Source organism: Chelonus insularis, unplaced genomic scaffold, assembly GCF_013357705.1.
Source record: "Chelonus insularis isolate UGA/USDA-ARS -01 unplaced genomic scaffold, ASM1335770v1 contig_17_pilon, whole genome shotgun sequence".
Taxonomy (NCBI): Eukaryota; Metazoa; Arthropoda; class Insecta; order Hymenoptera; family Braconidae; genus Chelonus; species Chelonus insularis.
In genome coordinates this window covers 1,338,176-1,350,200 of record NW_023276415.1, presented here as the reverse complement: position 1 = coordinate 1,350,200, position 12,025 = coordinate 1,338,176, and the positions used below count along the sequence as shown (strand labels likewise).

General features: G+C 27.5%; 2 protein-coding genes across 2 annotated transcripts; one reads left to right on the top strand and one right to left on the bottom strand.

The window, feature by feature from the left end:
• Positions 1-607: 607 nt before the first annotated feature.
• On the top strand, positions 608-4,626 carry Madm (MLF1-adaptor molecule). Its single transcript, XM_035078894.1, has 11 exons — positions 608-994; positions 1,080-1,160; positions 1,243-1,467; positions 1,589-1,719; positions 1,805-1,899; positions 2,066-2,149; positions 2,226-2,516; positions 2,633-2,792; positions 2,884-3,073; positions 3,153-3,272; positions 3,366-4,626. Exons 1-11 carry the CDS (start codon positions 866-868, stop codon positions 3,684-3,686), a joined length of 1,827 nt encoding a protein of 608 aa, XP_034934785.1. The 5' UTR covers positions 608-865; the 3' UTR covers positions 3,687-4,626.
• A 299-nt stretch (positions 4,627-4,925) lies between these two features.
• On the bottom strand, positions 4,926-11,994 carry LOC118064369 (uncharacterized). The gene is made up of 19 exons (XM_035078904.1): positions 11,829-11,994; positions 10,941-11,611; positions 10,736-10,846; positions 10,581-10,675; positions 10,377-10,511; positions 10,190-10,308; positions 10,054-10,118; positions 9,830-9,989; positions 9,577-9,722; positions 9,108-9,474; positions 8,742-9,023; positions 8,157-8,653; positions 7,670-7,822; positions 7,302-7,590; positions 7,025-7,240; positions 6,406-6,918; positions 6,210-6,336; positions 5,691-6,146; positions 4,926-5,596 (listed from the first exon to the last, which is right to left on the bottom strand). The coding sequence occupies exons 2-19, from the start codon at positions 11,558-11,560 to the stop codon at positions 5,250-5,252; spliced, it is 4,698 nt and encodes a 1,565-aa protein (XP_034934795.1). The 5' UTR covers positions 11,561-11,611; positions 11,829-11,994; the 3' UTR covers positions 4,926-5,249.
• Positions 11,995-12,025: the final 31 nt, after the last annotated feature.

Below are 12,025 nucleotides of genomic sequence, written 5' to 3'. Positions count from 1 at the left end.
GACGGTGTCAGTGTGTATTGCAGTATAGTGTGTCTCAGCATGTTGGCATTTAGTAAAGTCAATGTGTGCATTGAAGAATACCATTATGCATTACTAGTTTAGTGATCAGATATTATATATGTGTGTACAATATCGGCAATATAGATACATCTATTTTGTATCTTGCTCATATCGTCCATATTAAAGCACCAGTTTAGCCTCAAAAATGAATGCATTAGTGTATAAATTATACCCAAGAAATAAGTATATTTTGTTAATTGAATAAAAGTGTCTTGATTTTGCTAAAAAAATGGTTAACTGATACTGCATCATATTATACTCTGCATTAATATAATTTTGACAGTGGTATAATAACAATAACATCAACCGCAGAAGAAGTAATACGGCTGGACCGTGTAAAATTCGACACAAAATAATTGGATGATAATAACCATTGTTACGTTATTTATCATTAAAATCATATATATGAGTGCGAAATAGATTTTAATTGTTGATACTCATATATGTGATATGATTTATATATAACAATAATATTATCAAATCATTAATCAACCACATATATTTTAATAATAATAATAATAATAATAATAATAATAATAATAATAATAATAATAATAATAATAATAATAATAATAATAATAATAATAATAATAATGAAATTTCAAGTGTATACTCATATTAAGAGATTACAATAAATAAAGCATACTTTGATAATTCGTTATAACAGTATATACTTATACATATATATATAGCAATATCAAATGAACGGATAACGAATTAATACAACATTTCTTGTGTACCAATGAGTTTAGCAGCGGCGGTATTACTCATTTTAGTGATTATTCATTGAAAAGTTGTTTGTGTAATGCCTGGGAGCCGCTCTAGTACAGACCTAGAACATAAATCACCGCGCGAAAGTGGTGAAGATTCTGAAGATGAGAGTGAAATTTTGGAGGAGAGTCCTTGTGGACGATGGCTAAAAAGAAGAGAAGAGGTGAATTTGTATTTTTAACATTTTTATATTTTTTTTATATAACTCAATCCGATAAAAAACATTAATAATGTTGAATTAATTTTAGGTGTATGTCGGTTCAAAATCAATTCCAACAGAAGGGTCAAACAGTTCAAGAGCAATGGAAAAAAAAGTTTCTGAATTAGAGGTAAAACAATATGTTTATAATGTGTTATTTTTATTTATTATACGAATAACATAATAAGTATTGTGTTATGGAAATGATTAAGGTTGGACAGCGAGATGTACCGGGAATAGATTGTGCTTATTTGGCTATGGATACAGAAGAAGGCGTTGAAGTTGTATGGAATGAAGTACAATTTTCAGAAAGAAAAGATTTTAAAGCTCAAGAAGAAAAGATACAGCTTGTTTTTGAAAATTTAATACAATTGGAGCATCCAAGTATTGTCAAATTTCATAGATATTGGACAGATACACATAATGATAAACCACGGGTAATAAATTCTTAATCATTTGTATAGTTTACATAGTTAACTATAAATATTTATCTACTGATTAAAAATGCTTAATACATGAATTCGTAAATATAATAAATTATAGAACCTAATATCCTAGGTTATTTTCATTACGGAGTACATGTCATCTGGATCATTAAAACAATTTTTGAAACGCACAAAACGCAACGTTAAGAAGTTACCGTTACAAGCATGGAAACGATGGTGTACACAAATATTATCGGCATTAAGGTACCATAAAATCTAAAAAAAATCAATAAAATAATGTAAACGAGTTATAGTTTAAGAAATTTATTTACTTTTTACAACATTACAGTTATCTACATTCTTGTTCTCCACCAATAGTTCATGGAAATCTGACTTGTGATACTATATTTATTCAACATAATGGACTTGTTAAAATTGGCTCAGGTTTGTAATTAAATATACTAAATCACTATTTTTTCCACTGACTAAATCATGTAAAAGTTTTTTTCTGTACTAATATTTTATTATCTCTATTTTCAGTATTATTTCTTTAATAATCATGCTAGTAATGTAATTAAACGATTTTTTAAACATCATTTCAATTTTACAGTTGCACCCGATGCAATTCATCACGATGTAAAAACTTGTAGGACAAATGTTAAAAATATACACTTTGTTGCACCCGAATATGGAAGTAAGATAACTTAGAATCATACATTCATAAATTTAAAAATATTAACGCTAGTTCTTATGATCATGTATTTTTCAAGATTCATTAACACCAGCTATTGACATATATTCATTTGGTATGTGTGCACTTGAAATGGCTGCATTGGAAATACAAGGGAATGGAGATTCCGGTACAATAGTAACAGAAGAAAATATACAAAAAACTATTGAATCATTAGATGACTTTCAACAGAAAGATTTTATTCGAAAATGTCTTCAAATTGATCCACTTAGTAGACCAAGTGCTAGAGAATTATTATTTCATCCAATTTTATTCGAAGTGCCGTCACTTAAATTACTCGCAGCTCATGCTCTGGTCAATTCTTCAGCTAGTAAGTTTTTGTTAGATAAAATATGGAAATAATTATGTAATATTTTATTCGATATATATATATGTATACATAATTAGACTTCATATAATGTAACTTTTATTGATTGGGTCAAATAGCAAATACGTCAGAAACAATTACGGATGAAGTTCTTCAAAGATTGTATGGACCAGATACAGTAGTTGCTGAAATTAAATGTCAAGGTCAACTACCTCAACAAATTAGATTGAGTGACATATCTGTAACGGAAAAATTAGAAAAATTTGTTGAAGATGTTAAGTAAATATCTTTAATTTTATTTTTTGCAATTATCGTATATTATCGTTATTTTATAAATTTTTTGCACCAATTTATTTTCGTTATAATGCAGATATGGAATTTATCCTTTGACTGCATTTATGGCTAAATTACCTCCTCCTCCAGTACGGCCCAGAGCAATATCTCCTGAAGTAACCGAATCTGTAAAATCAGTAACGCCAGAGCCTTTAAATCCGGAATCACGTAGAATCGTTCACATGATGTGTAACGTCAAACCAAGTGATGACAGCTCTGAACTTAATGTATATATTCCTCATTTGTTGAATATAATTAAACATATGGACTTTTTTTCCTTTTATTGTAATGAAAAATTTATTCTAGATGACTATATTATTACGAATGGACGATTCGATGAATAGGCAACTAACATGTCCCGTAAATGAAATAGATACACCACTTCTTCTTGCACAAGAACTCGTACATTACGCTTTTATCAATGAGGTAACTACTTTATTTTTTTTTTTTTTTTTTAATTTTTTTTTCGAAAATCAAGATTTTGAAATAATATACCTTTATGACTATTTCTTCAACTAGAGTGATCGTGATACTTTGGCACATTTAATTGAAGAAACATTGAGAAGTTATTCCAACAAACAAAAAATGCGACCTGGAATGGTATCATTAGCAAATTTACCTAATCAAGCTCCTTTATTACTTCCAGTAGAATTGGAATTATCTCGCAGAAAGGATAATTGTTTAAATGATATTACATCTTCTTCAATAATAGCTAATAGTGATGATGAAAAAAAATTGTTGCAACATGAATCGTTATCTAAATTGAATTCTTATGTTGGAAAGTGTACAAATTTAGATGGAGATGTAATACATTCGACGAGTGAAAGCGGTAGCAGTTAACTAAATGTAAAGGATTCTAAATATGTAATTTAAACTTTAATTTTTGTCCTAATGCGCGTGTGATTGTTAGACTGGTTATGTATTTTTATATATTCAAAGTGAAGGCAATAATGAACAAATAATAATAACACTCGAATGTGCCCTGATAATGATAATGGTGTTGGGGAATACCTTCCGTTATAAATAAATATATATATATACATATTCATACGTCAAAACAAAAAAAACTGCTATAGTAATAATAATTGGTAAATCACAGTGCTTATTGTAAATAACAACAAATTTTTAATACTTTTACCATAATTTTATTAGATCCTTATATTATTTTTGTCTTTATAATTAAAAAAACGCAACAATCCCATTTTTAAACAGCATGCAACATATGATGATAGTAAAAATTAATAATGTCAATGACTAGTAATATTAGAAGACATACAAATTTTATAAATTCTATAATACCTTACGATATTATCATCATAATAAATTGCAAAATATCAAATATATAAAATATTTGTAAATGATTTACATATATTTTTAAGTCTGTTGAGAGAATAAACTAGTCATACATATAACACATAAGCGCGTATAATATTTGAAGATTAAGTAATAAATTTAAATTTCTACATTCTGTGAATGCTGTTATGCATTCTGTGTTAAAAAAAAAGAAAATAATGGTTTAGTGTATAACATATTTGTTAAAAAATGGAAACGTGGCAAACATCTTTTAGTCATTAGCATCAATTAATTATATAACTGTAATTTGGCTTTAGTTATACTTTATATATAACTAAACTACGGCATTATCGTCAACAAATAGCTTTATAATTATTGAAATTATAATTAAAAGAAATTTGGAAAGTGAATGACGACTGAATTGTTGATATTATAAGACGACAGGGTTGTACAATAAAAATAAATATTATAATTCGCAGATATAAAATATTTTCATTTTTCATTTCAACCTATAATTAGTACAATATTTCAAAATTGAACTAACGCTATGTAATAATTGTAAAAAGAGATACATTTTATCTATATGCTTATGTACTACACATTCGCGTAATATTTTATGTAATAATAAATTTATTTATTAGAAGATGATGATACTGATTACTGTACGATAGTTATAAATTATAAAAACTACTTACCCATCATTTGTAATTGTCTTACTATATGAAGAATTATATTACCATTATCATTTAGTTATTATTATTCTTGATACTAATAATACTGCTACAATACTGTTATGATACATTTTTCATTATTTTATTCAAAGAACTTAATTTTACTGATTATTAAATTATTAACATAATATAGATTCATAATTCATTCATGAAGAAAATAGTGAAGCACTTAAAACAGCTTTTAATTTTATTATTTATTTAATAGTCAACAAACTTCAATTTCCAATGCAGTCACCATGTCTATCAATAACTTGTATCTACCTTGAAGGCAGAGATATATTGGTAGTATCATGATACTCTGCATGCTAAAATATTTAAATCATAAAAGTGTTTCACAATTTTCTTGCCAACCCAATAATAATAATTGTTATTATTATCATTACTCGTCATTTTTATTTTGTTGTGTTCGATTTAATAAATAATCGAGATCATGTGAAATACGATCTAACATACCATTTGTATTTTGCTCATTATCAGAAATATCTTCATTTGGTTGTTTATTGTTCGAATGTTGATGATAATCAGGTTTTTTACATTCAGAAATAGAGCTTGCTATATCAGGAATAACATTAGCACGCTCTCGATGGATTACTTCAACTGTATTTGAAATATTATGCCCTGTATCTGTTGCAGCCGTTGCTAATGTTATATCAGGCATAGCTACTGCATTATTAATTCGTGATTCAATATCAGCACTACAGCGAAGAACTTTTGTTGAAGAAATTTCTGAAAAAATAACAATATTTAGGTTGTGATATTGAATTAATTTAAATGAATTTTTGTTCAAATTCCGACAGAAAATTTGAAAAAGTAAATATACCTGAAGTACTGAAAACTTTGGTACGTGAACTAGCATGATATTCAGGTACCAAGTATAAAGGTACAGGGTTTTCATTAGGAAACGTGTTGATATTATTAAATTCTTGATATTTACGTGGACTTGTGCTATATGTTTCTAAATTAATATCATCTAATGCATAACTTTGATTATTACTTGCATTATTACTTTTTTCTGGATAATAACAGCTTGCAGTATGAGAAGTAGATGATTTAATAATTGATTTTTCTGGTAATGATGGATTTATATATTTACGCATATTTACAGTACTAACACTCCCACCACTGCAATTCGTCTGAAGAGTAGCATTATGTGCATTGATTCCACAGGCATCAGTACTTTTACATAAAATTGGAGCATTACGTATTCCCACATTGGTAAGTGGAATAATTGGTGCAGCATTTTCATTGTCAAAGTCAGTAGAAATTTTAGTACATACTAAAAAAACATTTCTTATATTGACCAGTCATTCGTATTGATATAATAAAAATATTTTAATACCTTTGATTGAATCAGATGTGATCAAGTCTTTTTTTATCATATTTTTCCAGTTAAATTGGCAAAAAACAGCATTTATAATTGATATCATTTCTCGATTACCCACATTCATAAATAAATTAATAAAACCCTAAAAACAGTTATTAAGTTTATATTGTTAATAATTGAATTTTCAATTGATGAATATAATAATACTTACAAGAAATGCTGATAATGATGCAAAAATGTAGTGATATATTTCATCATTAGAATTGATATAAAAAATAGAAGATATCATAGTGAATATAAATACACATAAAATTGCAATTGCTCGATGAACAACACAGACATTTTGTTCTAATAATTGTTTTTTCATAATAATACTATTTTTATTAGAATTTATTCGTATTTTACGCAATATTCCAGTGTATAAAACAATGAATATTAATATCATCGTAATAACACAGCTGATGAAATTATTGTACCCTCCACTACCGAATTTTAACCACCAAGTTTCATGTTGATTTCCTGTACTTTGGTGGCTCAATTCAGTTGTTAGTATACATAAAATAGGTAAGCCCGTAATTATTGCAATGATTGTTGGTTGAAAATGCTGACTGTTTGGACGGATTTGCATAAGTTCAGCATAAACAATTAATGCTTGAGATATAGGAGCTGACATTCCTATCGAAAATAATGTTTCTAAACTCACTGCAATTATTGCAAATGAATCCTAGAAATTTTTAATGAATCATTAAAAATATAGTTATGTAGTATATAAAAAATATAAAATAGTTATCAATAAAAATTGATGGAAAGTTTTTATCATTTTACATTACCTCTGATAATTCTGTAAAATACGTGGCATAGATAAAAAAAATCATTACACCGATCAATGCTATAGAAAATTGTAATTTTAAAAAGTTTAGCCAATTACGATGTTTCCAAAAAGTATAGCTTAGGAAAAAAATTGATATCACAGATTGAAGTAAACCACAAGTACAGCCCAAAAGTACAATGAATGTTGAAGTTCGACAATTTGTAGCAAGAGATACCTGAAGAAATATAATAATTATATTCAATAATCGTAAGTTTTTCTAGTCAAGTTTTTCTTACTCTGATTGCACGTGCTGTTAAAAAAAGCGCAAAAGTTCCAGGACTTGGACACGTGCACAAAGTTGACATCTGATTAGGAAGCAGCATTGTAATGCAAGCATCTAAATCCCAGTTTCCAGAAAATGGGTCTTCCATACCGCAAGATATATTCCATAATGCTGATCGATTTTGTTGTAAATGATGAATTGTTAACTCTACTTGGGTATTGGTGTTAGTAATATCATTTGAAGGAAATATTGCAACTGTCACAATTTTTGAATAAAAATGATATTCAAAATCAGTCCCATCTCTGAAATATTAATATGACAATTATAATGTTTAAAAAATTGTTAATAAAATTAGTTTGAAATCATTTAATTGATACTTACTTCAATTCTTTAACATATGTATGAGGTAAAAAACGAGTCATATTTTTAAAAAGTACAACAGCACCAATCATAGATGTGTCAATATTTACATGAAGATCATTACGTTTAAATAATTTAACAGTAATTTCATTATTATTATACCAATGTGGATATCTAAACCAAAGTAGTAAGTTTTAAAAATTAATTTTTAAAATAATTATGGTAATTATGTAGAATTGGTGCTTCAGACTGCATTTTAATCGGAGGAGAAGTGTTTATAATTTGGTCAACGTTTACTTGCGAGGATGGAAGTGTTAGAAGAGCATAAATAATTTTGTAACCCCCTCCACGCCTTGCCTTCTATCCTTTTTCAAAAAGTGTCTCCTCTACTTTTAAATATCTAATTTTACCTAACTAAATAGTTTCCAGGTGGTGAAAAAATTTTTTGAGTGATTTTCGTCTGGAGCCCCAATTCTAAATAATTACTATAATTATTTCAAAAACTTACATGTAATCATCGATTGGAATGTCAAAAGTAAGAAACTGATGATTATTGTCGTGAATATCTGGACCATCTAAATTATAGCCTGACCAACGAAATGGTTGAATATCAATTACCATCGAAGACAATGCCAAATGATATTGAAGATGATTATTTTGATTATCAGAATTAGACTTTATCAACAATTTTTTTATCCAATACTGTAAATTTCTCAGAATAAGTTGCTGTAATAATAATCGATTGTAATGCCTTATAATAGAATTATCATCATCAAGTATTCGATTAACAATAAACATGAATGAATCAGCCGAATTGTAAAGTTCAATTGGTTCATTTATAGTATTTCGATAATAATGTTCTATTTCAGCTAGGATACGTAGTAAACGATCACCCTCTCCAGGATAAAGTGGCATTTGCCGCTGTTGTAAAATTTCCCAAAAAATTATAAACGTATTTGGGTATAATCCAGTAATATTTTGAAAACCTAAAGTTAAGCTTTGAAACTGGGACAAAAAAGAATATACGTATATTAAATTTATTCAATACGAATGATTTGCCTTGAATAAATATATCTGAATTTTTTTTACTTACGATAGAGTAGGGAAAAGTAAATGACTTATATAAACACTCTGAAAAATCTGGAATTTGCCACATAGCAGTTGTTGAATTTTCCATCATACATAATCGAGAAATTTTGTTACCGACAAACTGTCGAGGACATTCAAGAAAAGCTTCTGAACCTGGTCCTGTATCAGGCCAATATAAATTCCATGCTTTTTCACTGGTACATATAGGTATTAAAGTACGATTAATCACATCCACTCGAACAGACATAGATCGATGGGCAACGTTACATGTGAATATTGCTGATTTCTAGAATTTTCGAAGAAACATATATTTATTTTAAAGAATCAGTGATCAGTTAAAAATTGAGATGCAGGCTTTTACTTTGATTACCTGAATATTAATAATTTTTAGAATACTTCCTGCCGGATATAGATCCTCCCATACATGATTATTAGGATCAAGTTTAAGCAGTGCACGATTCTTTGTCCAACCAAAACCAATGCCTAAACTATTCATGTTAGGTGTAATACATGTTAATTGTATATTACTACTTTTTTCAACAGTTACACTCATTGGAAGTATTTTAACATTCGGCTCATCTCTTATGTTGATGTAAATCTGTTTGCATTGTTGCATTCCTGAATCTATTATTTGACACGTGTATTGTCCTTTATCCAAAAGAGTTGCCTTATTGATTTTGAGGAAAGATATGAAAGTCAATCCATCATTTGAAACAGTATTTTCAATTGACATTTTCCTATTAATCAGTAAGTTATATTTTATATACTAAATAATATAATATCAAAATTAATATAGACATGGTAACTCAATTCAATCATGTAAAGTTTCTTAGTCATACCTGATTGATTTACTAGTATTTACCAACATATCATCTTTGTACCATAAAAAATTTATATCAGAACTTCCTTGAGCGATACAAGATAATATAAGTTCATCGTTTAATCGAACATCACGTTCATTAATGTAATTCATCACATTAAGAGACTGTCAGTGTATGGCAGTTTTAACATAAATATTGTATGATTAGTTCAATTAAATTTGGTTATTCTATGTTTAACAAAAATTATCAACATTATTCTTGGTTGCTCTACCTGAAGTTTTAATAATGGATTTTGTTGAAATGTAAAATGAGTAGATTCTAAAGTGAAGTCATTTAGGCGTCGTCGTTGAACTAGACGATTCAAAGCATCACGAATTCTATCGCCTTCACTAGATAATCCATAAAAATGAAATATCACTTCGGCAGATGATCTGAAGATAATAAAATAATTATTTATAGTTACTACTCATTATTTAATATTTTATAAAAACTTACGTGACATTCGTAATTTTGAAGTCTTCCATTTTAATTATATCAAAGTTACGCAAATATTTGATAAGCTGTTTACATAATTTTATTATTTTGCATTTATTTTAAACTTTATGAAAAAATTTTTTATTTTTATACCAACCTGTTTCTTTAACAGCGTCTCCCATGTAGAGGATAGCTGAACTGATGTAGATGAAGTTAAACTACTCCGAAATAAAGTTCCATTTGATAATTTTATATGACACTCATATCGTGCACGATCTATAGGAATACATTTTTAAAACAATTTTAACTAGTACATAACAATCATTTGTATGACAAATATTTACCATTATAAATTAGAATGGGTTCGACACAGTCACAAGGTTTATAATTGTTCGTTTCAGTCAAAACAGGGCATTGATAAATACATCCACCAACATCATAATCATCATCGTCATCACGATTTTCATCTTGACATTGATCTAAAAAGATTAGTGAAATTGTTTAAGTTACCATTAATAAAACTCAACAAAGGGATTAATATTTTAAACCTTGCATCAATTTTTCATTCTTAATGGGTATTTCACAATAATGACCGATGAAATTTGATTTACATTGACAAATCATTGCCGTTGAACCTATATGACTATAAAAAAAAATTAAATTAATCATAATTTTAATAAATGATGATTACTTATTAACTTACTTGCAAATCCCTTCATTTTTACAAATAGGAGTATTGTTGTCGTCGAAGCAAAATGGTCCATTGGAGCATTTTTCTCCATAAAAATTATCGAAACATTCACAGGAAAATTTACTGCGAAAAATTATAAACTTTGTGTTTATTATTATTATTAAAAATGATAATAATGGAGTAAGAGTAAATAATATAGTATGAGATATACATATACCGATATTTAGCACCAAGAATACAATTTCCATTGAAAGAACAATCTTGTATTGAACATGAATTAATATCCACAGAATCATCATCTGCAGTTATTTCATAAGTAATATTAAAACCATAAACATATAAAAAATGATCCAAAACACGAACATGATTCCCTTCAAGTCTTTCAAGCTCAAATTCAACCACGAGAAAGGGTCTATTTGTTTGTAGCTTTCGATGTTTAAAAATATTTCCTTCGGTTATTTTTTGAATAAGAGTTCCTCCAAAATTGGTATTTTCTGATTCATAATACGCGTATTCGGTAAATTTGAGTCCTTTGTAAACGTAGACTTGAGTGAGGTATATAATGATTGAATGATTATTAGTAGAAAATACGTCGGATGCGTCAATGATCCAACGACATTTTATAGGAACAAGAAATGGGTTTGGAAAAGAAGGTGTATGAATTGAACCTTTTAGAGCTGTTAAATAATCTCCACAAGTGTTTTGATCTGATGCACTTGTCACTGTTGTTTTTAAGTCTTTTTCGATGCTATTTATTGAATTAATTAAACAACAGTGCAAATATAAAATCAGAAAATATACTTGCCAACGTTTCGTTATTTTTTCAAAAAATGGCATGGTTACTGTTTTTATCAATGTCGGTGTTTCTATTATTATCTAAGTTATAACCTAAAAAATAATTATAAGCTTTTAATTCAACTTTTTATTTAAATGATATTTTAAAAATACACAAATAAACATAATTTTATACAATGAGAATGGATGTATACCTTTGAAAACGAATTATTATAATTAAACTAGAAATGTAGGATTGCAAATAAATAACAAAGTGGAATAAAAAAAAATAAAATGAATTCTTTTAATAATCACTTATTTACTTACTTACTATTTATCATTATTAATTACTTCAATCTTAGTATTTATAATTATTGTGATAGAATAAATAAACTTATCCAAGACAAGTAAACATTTAAAGTTTGTCTTGAATTCATTATCCTTAATAATTAGGTGATTTTAAATTCCAATTATATGTGTTATTTGTTATATTACAATTAATTGTCACTTAAATTTCATATATTAGCT

Excerpts from the sequence above, each read along its gene's own strand:
- Madm (XM_035078894.1), top strand. The coding sequence starts at position 866 with ATGCCTGGGAGCCGCTCTAGTACAGACCTAGAACATAAATCACCGCGC. Across the intron at positions 1,720-1,804 it reads CAAATATTATCGGCATTAAG|TTATCTACATTCTTGTTCTC; the intron begins GTACCATAAAAT and ends ACAACATTACAG. Across the intron at positions 1,900-2,065 it reads ACTTGTTAAAATTGGCTCAG|TTGCACCCGATGCAATTCAT; the intron begins GTTTGTAATTAA and ends TCAATTTTACAG.
- LOC118064369 (XM_035078904.1), bottom strand. The coding sequence starts at position 11,560 with ATGCCATTTTTTGAAAAAATAACGAAACGTTGGCAAGTATATTTTCTG. Across the intron at positions 9,990-10,053 it reads TTCAAAATTACGAATGTCAC|ATCATCTGCCGAAGTGATAT; the intron begins GTAAGTTTTTAT and ends TATTATCTTCAG. Across the intron at positions 6,337-6,405 it reads CATCATTATCAGCATTTCTT|GGTTTTATTAATTTATTTAT; the intron begins GTAAGTATTATT and ends AACTGTTTTTAG.